General features: G+C 40.0%; 1 protein-coding gene across 5 annotated transcripts in view; it reads right to left on the reverse strand.

Annotated features, from left to right (window-relative positions):
* The window catches only part of kntc1 (kinetochore associated 1), a 30,303-nt gene that overhangs the window by 2,007 nt on the left and 11,848 nt on the right, over positions 1-16,448 (reverse strand). For 4 of the 5 annotated variants that reach the window (XM_085294469.1, XM_085294468.1, XM_085294466.1 and 1 more), the window contains 29 exons: positions 16,234-16,406; positions 15,312-15,412; positions 14,130-14,274; positions 13,780-13,836; positions 13,517-13,680; positions 13,333-13,437; positions 13,101-13,229; positions 12,664-12,780; positions 11,290-11,399; positions 10,930-11,146; positions 10,712-10,801; positions 10,450-10,615; positions 9,773-9,831; positions 9,443-9,659; positions 9,287-9,360; positions 8,958-9,168; positions 8,764-8,876; positions 8,591-8,646; positions 8,088-8,166; positions 7,879-8,003; positions 7,656-7,791; positions 7,451-7,546; positions 7,209-7,265; positions 6,843-6,897; positions 5,677-5,740; positions 3,555-3,684; positions 3,385-3,474; positions 2,758-2,912; positions 85-187 (listed from right to left, as the gene is read on the reverse strand). In XM_085294469.1, coding sequence (XP_085150595.1) covers positions 85-187; positions 2,758-2,912; positions 3,385-3,474; positions 3,555-3,684; positions 5,677-5,740; positions 6,843-6,897; positions 7,209-7,265; positions 7,451-7,546; positions 7,656-7,791; positions 7,879-8,003; positions 8,088-8,166; positions 8,591-8,646; positions 8,764-8,876; positions 8,958-9,168; positions 9,287-9,360; positions 9,443-9,659; positions 9,773-9,831; positions 10,450-10,615; positions 10,712-10,801; positions 10,930-11,146; positions 11,290-11,399; positions 12,664-12,780; positions 13,101-13,229; positions 13,333-13,437; positions 13,517-13,680; positions 13,780-13,836; positions 14,130-14,274; positions 15,312-15,412; positions 16,234-16,406 — 3,394 coding nt within the window. Of the gene's footprint in view, positions 1-84; positions 188-2,757; positions 2,913-3,384; positions 3,475-3,554; positions 3,685-5,676; positions 5,741-6,842; positions 6,898-7,208; positions 7,266-7,450; positions 7,547-7,655; positions 7,792-7,878; positions 8,004-8,087; positions 8,167-8,384; positions 8,441-8,590; positions 8,647-8,763; positions 8,877-8,957; positions 9,169-9,286; positions 9,361-9,442; positions 9,660-9,772; positions 9,832-10,449; positions 10,616-10,711; positions 10,802-10,929; positions 11,147-11,289; positions 11,400-12,663; positions 12,781-13,100; positions 13,230-13,332; positions 13,438-13,516; positions 13,681-13,779; positions 13,837-14,129; positions 14,275-15,311; positions 15,413-16,233; positions 16,407-16,448 lie in introns of those variants that run through there. The other variant, XM_085294470.1, reaches the window with a different exon arrangement.

The following is a 16,448-nucleotide window of genomic DNA, read 5'->3' on the forward strand; positions in this document are numbered from 1 at the left end:
ATAAAAAGAAACTTCTACTTCACATCAAACATGTGTAGCCTTTACGTTCCACTAAACTCGGCCCAAGATATCGGCTTCAGTTACCTTCAGGCAGCTGGATGACAACGAGCCATTTGTCAGGGTTTTCCCTCGCTGACGCTCTCTGTGTTTCATGTACTCACGAGCGAGTGATTCAGCATCATCATGGCTGCAGGGAAGATTGAAGAGCACAGACAACTAAAGTCATGCAACTTTAACCGGTTTAAGACATCTGTTTCTAACACAGTTCTAAGTGCGAGCATTTAAACTAAACTGGAAGCAAAAATCTGAATTTCGAGCTACAACCTGAGACTGTAGGATAACATTAAGAGTGAGTAACAGTAAGAGCTAGCGTTTTTAAATAACAGCCAGTCTATGACAACCTCTTCCAGTTAAAAGGTTTGAGATATGAAGACAAAATTAAAAATAAAATTAAAAAAATGAACAAACTGAGCCAAAATGCAGTGTGTGAAAACCTGCTTTCATTTCAATTGAGAGGCTAAGTAGCAGCCAGGTGCTGCTAATCAAAAGCATTTGAGTAAATGACCATCAGCAGATATCAGCACCTCTATGAAAGCAGATGTTTTGGCAGTTTGCAGGTCAGGAGTATTCAGGATTCACCATTAACTTAGTATATCAAAGTATTCTAGAGTCACAACAGCTGAAGCCAGAATAATGGGCCTCATTTACTAATATTTGGGTGGAAATGTTTTTATCATGTGCAACAAATTAGTTTGCATGCAAAATTACAGTCAGATTCAGAAACCTGCAAACTGGCCTATTTTATTCTCACCACTGTGGGTATGTTAGTAAATCAGAATAGTTCAAAACCAGCAGCCTTGTGGGAGCCCCATATAATTTGCCTATTATCTGCGCACTTCCCCGCCATGGCTTCTCAACATAAGTGAACACACTTAGCTCCAAGTGAAGAGAAAGTGGTGACGATGTTATAAGACAGAATCCTGCACCTCGGAGGCAAGAAACAAGAAGAAAGTCTGACCATATAAAATTAAATAACAGTGTCTGGATGCTGAAAGAGGAAGCCAGAAGAGACCAAAGAAGTTTCAAAAATAATAAATAAAATAAGCACGCAGGCCTGAAATAACAGAATATAATTTCTCCTGAGAGATTCCCTGTGCACCAAAGTTTGGAATCAAAGTTGACATAAAAACAAAATACCACAAGGAATAAAAAGATTAAAACAGGTGGAGGCCGAGGAACCATGTGATCCATCAGCCCCACACGAGAACCTCGCGAGCTTCGGGTAGTGACTGAAAGAATCGGATGCACAAATAAGCTTCCACCAAAGGGTGGCTGTGCTTCCCCTTGGCGATAGTATTTTGTTTTCTTCACGTGCCTTTTTTGTAGTCCTGAGCATTTTGTGGCTTAATGCGTTTTAGAAAGCTATGAATAAAAACCAAAATTCAATGATAATTGCTAATGATTGTTAGTAGTAGTAGTAGTAGTAGTAGTAGTAGTAGTAGTAGTAGTAGTAGCAGCCTTACTCATTTTACAGATTTGTGTTCAAATTCATAAGGCAGCCAGGTGTTTGTTGTACGTATGTTTGGTCAGAGGAACTGACCTAAACTAAATTTGTTCCTAAAATACAAAAATATTGATAAATCACAGATTTGTGCATATGCACTGTGAATGAGTAAATGAGGCCCAATGATCCCAAGCACTGCAACAAATCTACGCTGAATGGTTGAAATAGAAAAACACCAAGATTTTGCACTGATCCGGTCAAAGAGCAGACCTCATCCTGATTTAAATGCTGTGGTCAGATCTTAAGACAGAACATCTGCAAACCTCAATAAACTGAATTAAAAAATGTGCAATTCACTTGTATTTTTATTTTTATTCCTATTTATTCTATTCATCCCCTTTGTATATTTTATTTATATATGTCTCTGTATTTATATGTGTGTGTGTGTGTGTGTGTATATATATAATATTCTGTAACTCTCTAACTTCTGTTGGTGCTGTGCTTTTGGAAACCGAATTTCCCAGAGAAACCCACCCGAGGGATTAATAAAGTTTTATCTTATCTTATCTTCTTATCTAAAACCAAACTCAATGTTCAGATAAAGGTACAAGCAAACAGAATCACGGGGTGTAGTTAGTTTTCACATGCAGCGTCTGTGTTTTCTTTTTTCTCAATAAATGATGAACTAGCGTAATTATGTTGTGTTGTTGTTCATCTAACATTGTATCTAAATAATTTTAGAACCTGGGAACGACCAGATAATTTAAAAATTGTGCACTGATGCGTAAACTCTTAGACTTGAAAGAAGGTGGTGTGCTCGTTTTTCACACGACTGTGTGGTACTGTATCCCAATAACTTCCTGTTTTAAAAAGCTGATGTTTTTTTTCCTGTGCAAGTCTGAGGCCCATGGTGAAATTGCAGATTGGGGATCTGGCCATTACAGATCAATGCAGAGGAGGCGTCTCAGTGCGTGGTTATAGACTGGATTTTTATGTGTATAATAATGAAAGCTTTAGATCACAGCTCATAGATATCATAGGCACATGTAGATCATTGTTAGTCTCCTTCCATTTATATGAGGGTTGGAAGGACAGGTACCCGCTCTTTATATCCTTGTATGGATGATTACATCAGGTTTTAGACTTTTTAGATCACAGCACTATGCATCAGTTTATTGTTGATGTTTTTAAACCATCTCTATAGAAAAGTTTTTGTTGCTTTCCTATGAAAGGTTGAGCGGTGTGAATCTCACCAGTTCTGGCTGATCAGATAGTCCACCAAATCTTTCACTTGGTTAGGCTGCCCACTCGACACTATGAGCTGCTTCAGATGGCTGAAGTGTTTCGTCTTCAGCAGTTTCTGATGCTGTCCATTCTGGCTGATGAAAGTTAACACAGTCTCCCTGACCTGATGGATCATTAAGAAAATTAAGTCATGTAGTATAAGACATTAAATATATAACATAATATACTCTATAATTTTGTTTATATGAGAATCACAATGAAGAATGCAGATGAATTTCATTTCATCAGATGTTACAAAACAGCAAATCTGCTCACGTGAAGATTGGGTTTATTTCTGTGTTTGGTTAGCAACACTGTTTTTCCGACAAACAAAAAAATATCTTTCATAATTTCACACCATCTTATCAGCTGATCAGACTTCCTGTTTAACAGTTTTAAGGAGTGTGCTGATACTCAGAAATATTAATGTCTAAAAAATAAAAAGAATTCTATTTTTAAAATATATTTAGAAACAAAGAAAGATTAAATGAAATGACAATGTAGCTGAAGTGGACATTTCTAAATGAAAGTAAAATGTGGTAACAAGTGTTAAAGGCAGTTAAATCTGTAAGCAGTGGAAAGACGTCACATCTAACCTGTGAAGGAATACCAGCGAGTTCCCCGGTGTTCATAAGCTCGTCCACCTGCTCGAGCACGGCGAGCGGGTTGCAGACAGACAGGAAACCCTGCAAACAACAACAAAAAAAAGAGACAGAGCCTAAACTACACGTTTACTTCTCACATGTATTTAAATGGATGCACTGACCTGGACCTGCTGCTCCTTCTTACTAGCACAGGGAATTAGAAGGAGCGTTCCCAGGGCGAAGGCTGGCAGATTGAACTGTGCAAAGCGATTGGCAATTCCGATCAAATCCAGATTCAACAGAAATGGGCACCTCGGGAGGGAAAAGCAATGGCGAGACATTAGGAGTTAAGGTGAAGATTAGATGAAGCATTACTCAGGTCTAATACTAATTCAGAAATGAATCAGACGGAAGTAGTGTGTTTATAAACTGTCCAAAATATTAAACGAACACTTAGAAAACACAATGGGGAAGGAATTATGCTGGACATCCATCCATCTATCTGTCTGAAATGGACTAGGTAATATGTTAGAATAGGCAGAATGCCACATTCAAAGAGACCCTGAAAATCAAAGTAAAAAAAATCAATAAAAAAAGATGCAGCAAGTTAGTCCAGTTTTCAAAGATTTCACTGCAGCAACTCAGAATGGCACTCAGTAGTTTGTATGGCCCCCACAAGCCTGAATGCATGCCTGAAAATATCATAATGCGCAGCATAACGTTCTCCACCGCTGCTCCTGACATTTTCACATGCGTCTCATGTCCACAGGGTGAAGCTGGTCTCATCTTTGAAAAGCACAGTGCACTAGTGGTGGACCTGCCAGTTCTGGTATTCTGTCCAGCTCTTCTAGATTAACTATCTCTCTCTTAGAATCTCCATGCTCTTGAGACTGTTGTTGGACTACCTGTGCACTCTCTCTGCAAGGACCAGGTATCACCTCATGTTTCCAGTAGTGACGCTGACACCAAATGAAAAACCAGTCAGAAAAAATAAGGGAAAAATGTCAGTGGACTCCACCTATAAAACCATTCCCTTTTGGAGGCTGTCTCATTGTCGGACCCTGTAGTGCACCTGTTGTTATTGTGTGTGGATGCCCTCAAAGGGCAAAAGACCACACAAAGGGCAGAACAGGCAGTGACCTCATTAACTGCTGACTCAAAACAATCCACCTACATTCAATATCAACTTTCATTATTAATATCTTATCTAAACTGAGAAAAACATATATACAAGTACATGATATTGCAGTTTAGACCTACATCACTGCATTAAGAACAAAACACAGCCTTTTACACTCATTCACTGTGATGATGTCATGTGTCATGAAACTGTTGTTCTTCTGAATCAAATCATGGCTGCTGATGTGAAAACACAGCATACAGATGTGCCCCAATTCCTGGTTCTGACTGGTTTTAGTCAGTGATGGCATTGGAAATCTATTTATTGAACACAAATGAACTACACACGGGTTCAGTTTACTGCATTTTTAAGCCACTTGTCTCAGAACACCAAAAAAGCTAAAACAAACAAACAAAACCCCAAGCATGTATAAGATCATTGGTGCCACAGCTGACTGAAGCTGACTGAGTTACTGGCACCCTGGATGCCTGCATGCATCTGCTGCAGCAGCCTTGCATTTCCTGATCGTTCTCAGAAGAAATCTGACTGCACTGAGGCACCGGGATGAGGTGCTCCAACCAGTACTTGTACCATTCTTGCAGCAGCACCACATCCTGTTTTAGCAAGACAATACCTGTCCACACAGGACAGGTCTTTGTGGATCAGGAGCATATCCTGACATATCCCTAGCTTACTTATTTCTAATATGCCACCTACTGAACATACAATTTTTTCAAGGCAGGCACAACCGGTGACTATTCATTGACTGTACTCAACCAGTATGGAAGAGCAATTCTTCAACACTTGTACCATCAATGCACAGATGCACAACAGCATGCATCGTGTCCACAGGAGGTCATACCTCATTTTAGATCTCTTGTTTGAGCTTCTATTATAGTTGATGTATAATGCCTATTTAAAAACACTTGCTGACCAGTATATTTTAAGTGTGAACACTTTATATAGTCTTATCGAGTATTTGCATCTTTATCTACGTGCAAGGCCTCTTTTGTTTTTGTAGCACAGCCAGAGTTTTCAAGTCCTGATTGAAAAAGTTGTATCAAGATTTATTTTTGCTTTTAAATTAATAAAGAGTGTACGCACAGTATGCTGCCCTATTCAAACACAAGAAGTCCATGAAAGAATCAGTTTGGTGGTTATAGCTGAATGTGAGTGAGGCATACTTGAGGAGGAGAACAAATGTCCTGTAGAGCATCGCCTGCTGATCTGGACTCAGAGGAACAGAAGCTGGTGCCAAAAAATAAGAACAAACAAACAAACAAACAACTGCATTTAAAAGAAGAGCTGAACAGAGAAGAGCACACATGCATCATCAACTTTAAAAGGCTTCATAGGAAGCAGTTAGCTAGTGAAGTTACTATCAGGGAACTTATACTCAGTGACAGCATACCATCATGTCCACATTAATGATCTGCACTGACCCTGCTTCAGGTAATCATCCCTACCATCCTCTATAAAACAGTAGTACTGTACAGATGAGCACATCTGTCAGATTCAACTCACATAAGTCTGTATTATTCTTGCAGCTGTTTCTCAGATTTGCCTAAACCTGTTATTTCTCAATGTAATTTGCACTACTCTCTAGAGAGCTGACATGTTTCTCTTCTTTAAGTTAATCCAAGTTTTTTTTCTTTCTTTAAAAAAAAAAAAAAATCACTGTTGCATATATAATTTCTTTTGCCCTTATACTTATTTTAGTACACCCCATTATCAGCTTTGCCTCAGAAACAGCTCACTTGTATGAAGTGGCGTACACAGCATTATTTGTTGTTAGATCTGATCAAGCCTGTCTTGGTTTTGGGGAATTGCTTATGGGTGGTTTCGAAATTCTGATGCTGAAAGGCTTAAGAGAAAGACTTCTCGAAAAAGTTTAAAACAGCAAAATAAACTTCAGCTCCTACTTTTCTTCTTCGGTTTTTTTTATTTTTATGAACCTGCATTAAAGCCCTTACTCACGAGTCTCATTATTCTGACTTTTCAAGGGGAAGCTGTGGCTCATAAGGTAGAGTTATTAACCCAGTCTTTTACTGACCACAGCTCATGATGGGCAGTCCTACCTCATACATGCCTTTCTGTTATTGGGTTGCATTGCTGTAACTATACACAAAGCCTAAAGTTGCACCACTCTTGCCAAAACATGTCAACATAAAGTAATTTTTCATCTTTTACTTGCCAATGAAAGAGGAACAAGACACATGTAACTTGTTTGTACAAGTCTTAAGCCTGCAGGGTGAACAAGTTTGGGGCTAAAGCTTCCAATATGAAGAAAGTGGATATCTGAACATCAACGAGCACCAAGACAAGCAAATTTCAGTCATTTGCGTCGTACCTGAGACAAAAGGTGCCAGTATCATGCTCCTCCAGGTCCGTGAGAAACTTGAAATCTGCGGAGCACAAATAAAATAATTACTCGTTGTCAAACTGGAAAGTTATTTCTGGCACCGGACATCCTGTGGTGCAGTGGTTAAACCGTGCTCTACCAAATGCAATGCCACTGCTTTCGTTCCAACAAACACATAAACACACACATAAACAACCAAAGCCGATGCTCTGCACAAATGTCTGAGCATCAACTCCAGTGCTGCATTACTGTAAAGACATTAGGCATTTATGGTTTATGACACTTTAGAGAAAATGGTTTTACAAGTGAAAAAAATGCCTTTTTTCAATTCGTGAAATAAAAGTGATGAATTACCTCCCACAAAGCCGGAACAGCCACTATTGCCTCCAATACCTTCTGGAGGTGGCTGATCTGAGGAAGAGAAATATTTACATTCAGGTGTTACTTCCGAAACACAACCCAGCTTCTATTTAGGAATAATGTATTTATGGATCTTCAGCTTGAAAATATTTCCAAGTACTGGAGAAAAAAACCCCTCTCATTTTACGCTACTTGTTTTTTGGGTCTTTGAATAAAAGCGTGATGCACGTTCTCACCAGGTTGAAGCCGAGCAGCTTCTGAAGCAGGTTGTTCCACAGCTGAGGGTCGTAAATCTGGTACTCCAGGCACAGGTCTGCCACCAACCGCACAGCCTGAAAGGATAAAAGGTGCTTCCGGTTTTGTGTCTGACATTTCTAACCCAATGAAGTAAAAGTGAGGAAACAAGCTGGGATAATTTGAATGTTGTCTGTGAGAAAGTACCTGAGGCTCATGACTGTGGTTCTTCCAAAGCCCTTTAACTAAACCCTCTTTGGGACTACTGAGGAAGGACTGAACTGTGTACGGGATGTTTAATGCTTCCAGTTGTGAGACAAAGATGTAACACTTCAGGTAATATCTGCATATGAATAGAAACCAGAGAAACATTAGTTACTATAGACCTACAGGCCATACAGGTACCGTTTAACTTTTCATGGATTCTTACGGGATTTTGGTGATGGGGATTTGCAGCTGAGCCTCCAGAATGGGTGCATCAGCGAGGCGGACGAGACAGAGTAGCGCTCGAGTCCGATGGCAGAAGATCAGACGAGGCCCAGATGTGCTAAGCGGCTAGAGAAGGGAAATCAAACACAGATTTAGTTGGATTTTCCCCCCATTATTGCTTTTGTTTTGTTTTTTTCCCTTTAAACGCACCCAAGTTTCTGCAGTTAAGATAGGGCTCAGATGACGGACGGCATCTTGCATCGAGCAGGACTCCAGCATGTACACCACCCTGTAAGCATTAAAAACACAGTGAGTAGAATGACTACGCCAGTGGGTTCTCAACACAGAGCCAGAGAGAATTTAGAGCAACCAAGAAATCTTTATTTCATTCATACTGCAGATGCATGCAACATCTGTGGGCGCTGCTAAAGGCTTTTGTAAAAAAGAAAGAAAGAAAGAAAGAAAGCACTCTGTAAACAGTAACTGATATCTTAGGGTTGCACTTGCATGTCTGCGGCTGCTCTGTCGTACATGTGAGCTTTGAGGTCTCGATCTGTGGTTGCCTATGAGGGCAGAGTTGACAGCTGAGCAGAAGACACACTGCAGTGTCACTGCTAACATCCTTTGTAACTCAAAGGTAAACTATCCCGTTTTAACGAATTATAATTAAGAAAAAAGAAAAGTAGTAAGAATGGAAAAAGTGACTGCGCTACCTCATCAAGTCTGGGTCCTCCTCAATGTTGCTGACACAGTCACTATACCCAATATCCTAATTAAATAAGAAGAAAGAAAAAAGTTTAGTTGCACTAAACACACAGCAGCAAATCTGATAACACACAAAACAATAAAAAGGCAGAGAAATAAGATAAAGCTACGACTGACAAACCTTGACCACAGCCGGGCCCGTCTTGCAGATCCATTTTTCTAACAACATGGTACGGATTTTTAGAAGATCCACATTATTGACTGTGGCTATTTCTTTAACTGCACCATGTATATCTGAGAAATAGAGAGACCTGGTTATATATTTAGGGAAAAAGCGAGCATTCATTTACCTACTGCGTTGATAAGTGTGCTCACCTGGATACGTCTGACCTCCTGACTCTTTGTAACGCTGTTCCACACTGCTGTGCTCGTAAAGGGCCATTATGAGCCTGCCTGGCAGCCCAGACAGCTTCATCAGCTCTGGGCTGTTCAGCTGACTGGATATTAAAGTATTCTCAGTGGCTGAGCGCTGAAACTGTAGCTTCAGCTTGGACAGAAAGGTGTCTCCTCTGGCCCGTGCTACCTCCTGTGTGAGGTCAGAGGAGGAGAAGGAGAGGAAAAAAAAAAATCATCAACTAATGTGTAAAAAACTTTTTAGATGGGCATTTGAGACATTTCAGAATGTGAACAATTCAAAGACTGACATCAAGGTGTGGATCCTTTAACCAAGTGTCTCCAAGTGCCAAACAGAACCTGAGTGACTGTGTCTTCTCATAGCCTGTAGAGAAGAGGAAACAGCTAAGTGCATCTATACAAACACCCCTCACAGTCCAGCGTAGAGTCAAACGTGCAGCTCAAACCTGGCGGAAGCTCCTGGGTTATCTTGTGGGCCGTGGCAGCAGCCCACTCCGGGCTTTGGATACATTTGATGTACTTCATCATAGTCTTCGCCACCTTGAAAGTCTCCTTGTTTTGACAATGCCCCTGACCCATTTTCCTTTGCTCTAAGATTAACGGCTTCATTTTCTTCTCAAAGACATGGTTTGCTGCTGACATGTAGAGCTTGTCAAGGCTCACCTGTGGAGCAACAGGATGGTTTTAACAGCCTAAATTACCTCATTTTATGAATAAAAGAATATTTTCTGTGATTAAACAGACTAAGGCCGTGGTTTAGATTAGCGTGGCTTTACCTTCATGAGTTTGCTAATCAGCAGAAGTGTGGGGAAGGTCTCCTCGCTGAGCTCAGGACCTAAACAAAGAAGAATATTTTAACTTCATCAGTTTTAAACCATCTCATCAACTCTACCAGTATACTTCTGTCTGTAACTCAAAAGGCTTTTAATGAAAAATGATAAAAACTTTGTTGGAGTGTAGAGTGGGGTCATGTTAACAATCCATTAAAAATTGGCTTAAGTCAACCAAAGCCTTTGAACTATAATTCTTAAATTTTTGGTGTGTTTCACTTTTGACCTCTGGCCTGTTCTTCCAGGTCAAATAAGGTCAAACCTTAATAAAATGTCTTTAAAACTATGATTAAAGAGAATGAGCTACCTAGTTAGTTAGAAATATACTGTATTGTAATATTATATAATAAGCTTAAGTTATTGATGTCCACTTACAATACAATACCCTTAAAAGTAAATACTGACCACAAATGGAGCTTTTTGCTTCTGGTCTATGATAATTATTATTTTAAAAGTAATAGATGCCAGTGTGCAAACATGTTCACAGTTCAGGAGAAGTGCTGAAATTACTTCCTTTTAGACAACACCTACATTATAACAACTTTCTACCACTGCAGATGTGATGAAGATAAGTTTATGAGCATTAATACTGAGGTGTGAAAAGGTAACAGTGGTTAACTTACAGATAATCTTCCAGTAATGCTTGGTCTGCATAAGTAGGTGGAAGGGAAGTCTGCTGCTGGAAAGGGGGTTTGGCAGCAGACCGGTTTCGAGAAGATGCGTGTTCTCCACGTCTGTGGGAGGAGAGACTCGCGTGTAGGACTTCAGATGCTGCAGGAGACCCATCGCCTGTGGGTTTAAAGTCAAATGTTTCAAGTCCCAACATTTCATTTTGAACACAGTGAACTACATAGGCTTGAATATGCCAGTGTGTTTGGTTTTTACCTGACCCACAGAGAGGCTGGTCACGTTCTCATCTGCAGCCTGTATGATCTTCAGCACCACTTCTATTCTCTCGTAGTTGTATGGGCTGAGCTGTATGAGAGGAAACGTTTTACAGATCAGCTCAACAGATTCTTGTAGGTTGGAATTTTATTTTTTTAATGTTTAAAAGTCTTAAAAACAGATAATTTTAGCGTATACTACATTTTAAATACAAAGACCTTGAATATGGCAGCACAGAGGTTGTCTGTGAGCTTGCTGGTGTTGTGTAACATTGGGATGATCTGCAGGACTCGATCCAGCGTGTCAGTGTGAGACAGAGGTTGCGCCTCCTCCTGACCGACAGCTGGATCACCTGCACCTTCCTCATCCTCCTGGAGCAGCAGTAAGGTGGTAATGTACTGGTTGATTACACTATCATGGTCCAGATTGTAGGTGCTGCAGAAAGGAAAAAAACAACTTTTAGCATAGCTGAGTGTGACACATACATGCACTCCAAGACAGGGTGGACATTTAAACACAGTCCAGACACATTTGTCCAACATGTTAGATGGTCAAAAGCGACAACAGGAGGAGCTGACCTGCAGTACTGGAGGATAATGTCTGGGGTGATTCTCTTGTTTTTCACTAAAACAGGGATCAGAGTGCTCTTCATCTCAGACCGCTGACGGAACACTGGCTGGATTGATATCTGGGAGAGAGACGCACAATAACAGATATGAAGTGACACAAAACAGGGAGAGAGAATGAAATACACAAAAAATTAAACAAATCTTTATAGACCTACACTGCTCAAAAAATTAAAGGAACACTTTTAAATCAGAGTACATTAGGTCAGTTTAGTAGGGGGGGAGTTGTTAAGTAGTTTCAGCTGCTTTGGTGTTATTAAAATTAACAGCAGGTGCACTAGTAGGGCAACAACCCCCACATTTTCCCTCTCCTCGTCTTTTCTGACTGTTTTTCTTTTGTTGCTAGTTTTGCATTTGGCTAGCGTCAGTGTCACTGCTGGTAACATGAGGTAATACCTGCACTCTGCAGAGGGTGCACAGGTAGTCCAACTCCTCGTGGATGGCGCATGCATATGTGCCAGTGCCAGAAGGTTTGCTGTCTCCAAGAACAGTTTTAGTAGCATGGAGGAGATTCCAGGAGACAGACAGTTACTCTAGTAGAGCTGGACAGGACCATAGAAGGTCTTTAACCCAAAAGCAGGTTTGAGCACTGCCAGAGCTATAAAATTACATCCAGTAGGCCACTGGTGTGAATGACTTTGATTCGCCTGAGTGCACAATGTTCTCTACTGGGCGCTGTGCTCACTGCCTGGCACCATAGAGCCTGATTGGTATTAGCTATGAATACCAGAATTCAGGTCCACCACTTTTCACAAATGAAAGACGGGTTCACCCTCAGAACATGTGAGAGAAGTGAAAGGGTCTGGAGAGGGTAAGGAGAGCGTTAAGCTGCCTGTAACATCGTTCAGCATGACCAGTTTGGTGGTGAGTCAGTGATATGCCTGCGGAGGAAAATCAATGGAGGGAGGCAGAGACCTCTACAGGCTAGGCAGTGGTATCCTGATTGTCATTAGGTATCAGGATAAAATCCATGTCCCCGTGGTGCAGTGGGTCCTGGGTTCCTCCTGGTGCATGACAATGCTCAGCCTCATGTGGTGAGGCACAAGCATGTGGGGGCCATACAAACTGCTGAGTCAGCAACTCAGAGTTGCTGCACTGACATTTTTGCAAAATGGACTTTGATTTTGGGGCTGTCTTTGAATTAATATTGATCAAACATAGCGGCATCCATTCATATGTAACACATTATCTAGTCCATATCACTGTAGATATCAGCATGATTTTCCCATTGAGACCTGATGTGTTTTCTAAGTATTCCTTTAATGTGAGCATTGCATTTATTCAGACCAGAGTACCTTTGACCACCTGATTTAAATACTTCATTACCTCCAATTTGCCAAGCTTGATTCCCCACTCAGCATCAGTGATGACAGAGAGAAACCTCCTCTGTTCTTCTGCCTCATTATATAAACTACAGAGATTTGCTCCAATCCTCGCCACAGCCTGGAAGAATAAAACACCGTAAGGGATTTCTGGAATATAACATCGATTTTTCTACAAAATTGATAACTGCTTGATATAACTGGTTCCCAAGTGTTTAATCTCAGGTTCTTTAGACAAACTTCAGCTGAATCTTTTCTGTAGTCAAAGGGAAAAAACAAAACGATATGACAAAGTCTGATATTTATGGACTCACTAACTGATACACAGAAATAATAAAGTCCGTTTTTGCCCATTTGTTTCTCTTAAATTTCCCTTACTAAAAACAATAAAACATTTTTTTAATTACATTTTTTTTAAAAAGAAGAGATTTTATTGCTTACCAAAATCTTGTCATAGTTTTGCCAGGTGTTGTCAATAACTTTCCACAGTATTTTGAAGACTTCTGCTTTGGAGAGGAGTGTACAGAGACCAATAGCCAAATCACAATCCACCACCCTCCAGTTTAACACCTGTAGCCAATAGACAGAAACATAGATGGCTATTTAAAATATACCAAAAATGCTGTTTATCTACTACAGAATTTTTGTGGTTTTGTGGACTTGGCTGACTCACCTTGTTCAACAGTGGCACAGCCACAGCATTCAGAGTAGACGTAGTTGTCTTCCTGTGATCGTTCAGGCACAGGTTGTACTTCTTAAGCTCTTGTGCGTCATAAAGCTGAGAGGAGATAACAATCATTTTCAGTATAACGTCTTGAGAAACACAACAAGCACCGCTGTGAATATCGCAGTTGTACCTGTAGGCTCAGCTTTATATCCATGACGTTTGAGGTGACGTGCTGCAGGCAGCTGCCGTACGCGTTGACCAGCACTCTGAGGGCCAATTCCAGCTGACTGCACTCCTGTAACATCTGTAGCATGTTGGCCAGGGGACCGAAGAGCGGCCGCAGGTAGTTTGAACCTGCATGCATGATGAGACATCAGGTCAACATACAAAACTGCAATTTGATAAAAAAACAAAACATAGAAAGCAGAGGACGTTTTTTAATTTCAAATCTACCATCTTCAAATGAGCAGTGTGACAGACAGGAACAGTCCAGGGAGTACAATCTGGTATCTGGAAAAAAGGTCATAAGTTATAATAAGACTTCTGGTAAAAATAACACAAGTCAAGTATATTTAAGCATTTTTTGATAACGTCAAAGGTGGCCAAAGGGCTATAGACATTATATGACAGGCAGCATGAGAAATATGCAACATAAAAGTAATACGATCAAATCAGTTTGCAAAATTAAATAAATATCAGTAGTTAAAATCAATGGCATAGACCACTAAAAGTTGCCAAGCTTAAAAAAAACCCCCAAAAAACAAAAAAACATTTAAGAGAAAATAAATCTGAGAATTTCTTACCTTGAGAAATAGGCAGCAAGCAGTTGGTAATCTCATACTGGACAGGCAGCACTGACACTGGGTCCAGAACAATGCAATCTTCATTAAAGACATCTTGAAAACTCCACTGAGACTGCGGGTCTTTTTCTGCCTCCGGTGTCAAATCCTGGAACGGTGCACAGTTTAAAAAGTATGAAAACATTTGCTTCACTCCGCAGCTTTGTGAGAGAGAAGCATTAAATAAATGCACGTTTATCAAAATCATGGATTATTTCTTACCATCCGCTTAAGAGATTCACAGTTAGAATTTTGTAATGATAATAATTTAGATGTCTACCAACAAATAAATCATTTAAAAAAATGAAGAGGCTAGAATATACAATTCTATGTCCAAAAAGTTTGTGTAAAATAAAAGTAAAACCCAAAGGCAATGATCTTCAAATCTCACGAACCCAGATGTCATTCAAATCACATAGAAAACATATGAAATATTTAAACTGAGAAAAAGTACAATTTCATGGAAAATATGAGCTTGTTTTGAATTTGATGGCAGTAATACAAAACAACTTGGTACAAGGCCACGTTTACCACAGTGTAGCACCCCAAACAGTCTATAAGCATCGGCGATCTCAAGAGACCAGCTGCTGGACTTCTTGTGGAGGAATGTTGTCCCATTCTTGTCTCATATAGGATTCTAGCTGCTCAGCAGTCTGGTTTGTTGTATTTTTTTATTTCATGATATGCCAAATGTTTTCAGCTGCTCAAATGTCTGGACTACAGGGAAGCCAGTTCTGCACCTGCAACTTCACCTTCAAGCCATGCTGTTGTAAAAGCTCCAATATGCAGCTTAGCATTGTTTCACTGAAATATGTAAGTCCCGCTTACATATGGGAGCACGTTATTTGAAAATCTGTATATACCTTCCAGCATTGATGGTGCCTTTTCAGATATGCAAGCTGCCAATTCCATAGCACCTCAATCTCTGAAACTCTTTTTACAGAAAATCTTGTTACTGGCCTGTTGCTGTTAAGCCTTTTGCTACATCCTCCTCTTTTTGAGACATGTTGCTGTCATCAAATTCAAAACAAACTAATATTGTTTTTCATCAAGTCGTGAAAAGTTTCAGTTTAAACATCTGAAATGTTTTCTTTGTTCTACTGGTTTATGTGATTTACACTGGATGAGAGGTAGGAAGATACTGACCTTGACGATAAAGCCATAGTTGTCTGATAACTGACACTGATGATAGACATCCATAGCAAACCGTGTGCATTTGCAAAGCTCCAAACAATCCAGGAGAAGATCTGTAACAGTTAATACAAGATAAACCTCAGAATTTGCAAACTTGCAAATTATATGAAAAGGTAAGGGGAATAAGACACGTTATGCTCACTTAGACCAGTTGAAAAAATTCCTTCTTCTAGATGTTTTTTTACAGCTTGACTCTCCCTTTAAGTTGATTTTGTGATTGGATGCCCCTCACAAACAGAAGATATTAAAAAGTGCATCTCTCAATGACGTCCTACAGAGTCATTTAGCATTCAGAGCAGGCTGAAGCCTGAGGTTTTGGCTTTAAGAGCATTCACACGTAATTTAACACTTTGATTTTAAATATGAACACCACCTCTGTACCAGTCATAAACACAAAAGACTACTGGTAGTGGTATCCCTCAGCCTCGAGTAAATACACATATGATATCATGTTGGACCTGCTACTTTGCTTCATTCTGGTTTATCACATTTAAAAATGTAAGTGTCTTTGTCACTTGCTCACCTACTCATCTAGCAGAGTAACCACAAAACCCCACCAGCCTTTGTTGGCTGAGGGTAAAAAAACAAAAACATCTCAACCAACTATATTTTCACTCTGTTGGGCTGAGGAAAGGCAGCTGCTTTAAAAAGACCAGACAAAGATAAGTGATAACTGTATTTTTTTTTAAATTTGTTTTAAGATAGTTAGGGTAAAAACAATCCTGTCAAACTTTGATATCACGCATGTATTCACTTTTTACAGCAAAATATATTTTACAGTAAAACTATAGATCCAGGGCTGAGTCACTTTAGTGCAACTTTCACCTGTGTGAAATACTGTTGAACGTTTGTGATGCTTTCATGTGTTCTTTACCTGAATGACACACGGTGATAGCCTGACAGGCCAGATCATGAATCACTGCTGGCAAATCCATGTCATCAGGAAGCACCATGGGGACATCCGCCTCCAGCATATGGCATAACATCTTGGCAGCAGTAAACAAAACCTTCCCTGTGCTGCTGTTATAGTGGTGCTCATACAGCTCACTGAAAACATAGAGAGAAAGTGCAAATATGACTACAAGCAAG

This window comes from Mchenga conophoros, linkage group LG12, assembly GCF_057382185.1.
Source record: "Mchenga conophoros isolate Kocher_MC1m ecotype Shallow Benthic linkage group LG12, M_conophoros_male_GT1.1, whole genome shotgun sequence".
NCBI lineage: Eukaryota > Metazoa > Chordata > Actinopteri > Cichliformes > Cichlidae > Mchenga > Mchenga conophoros.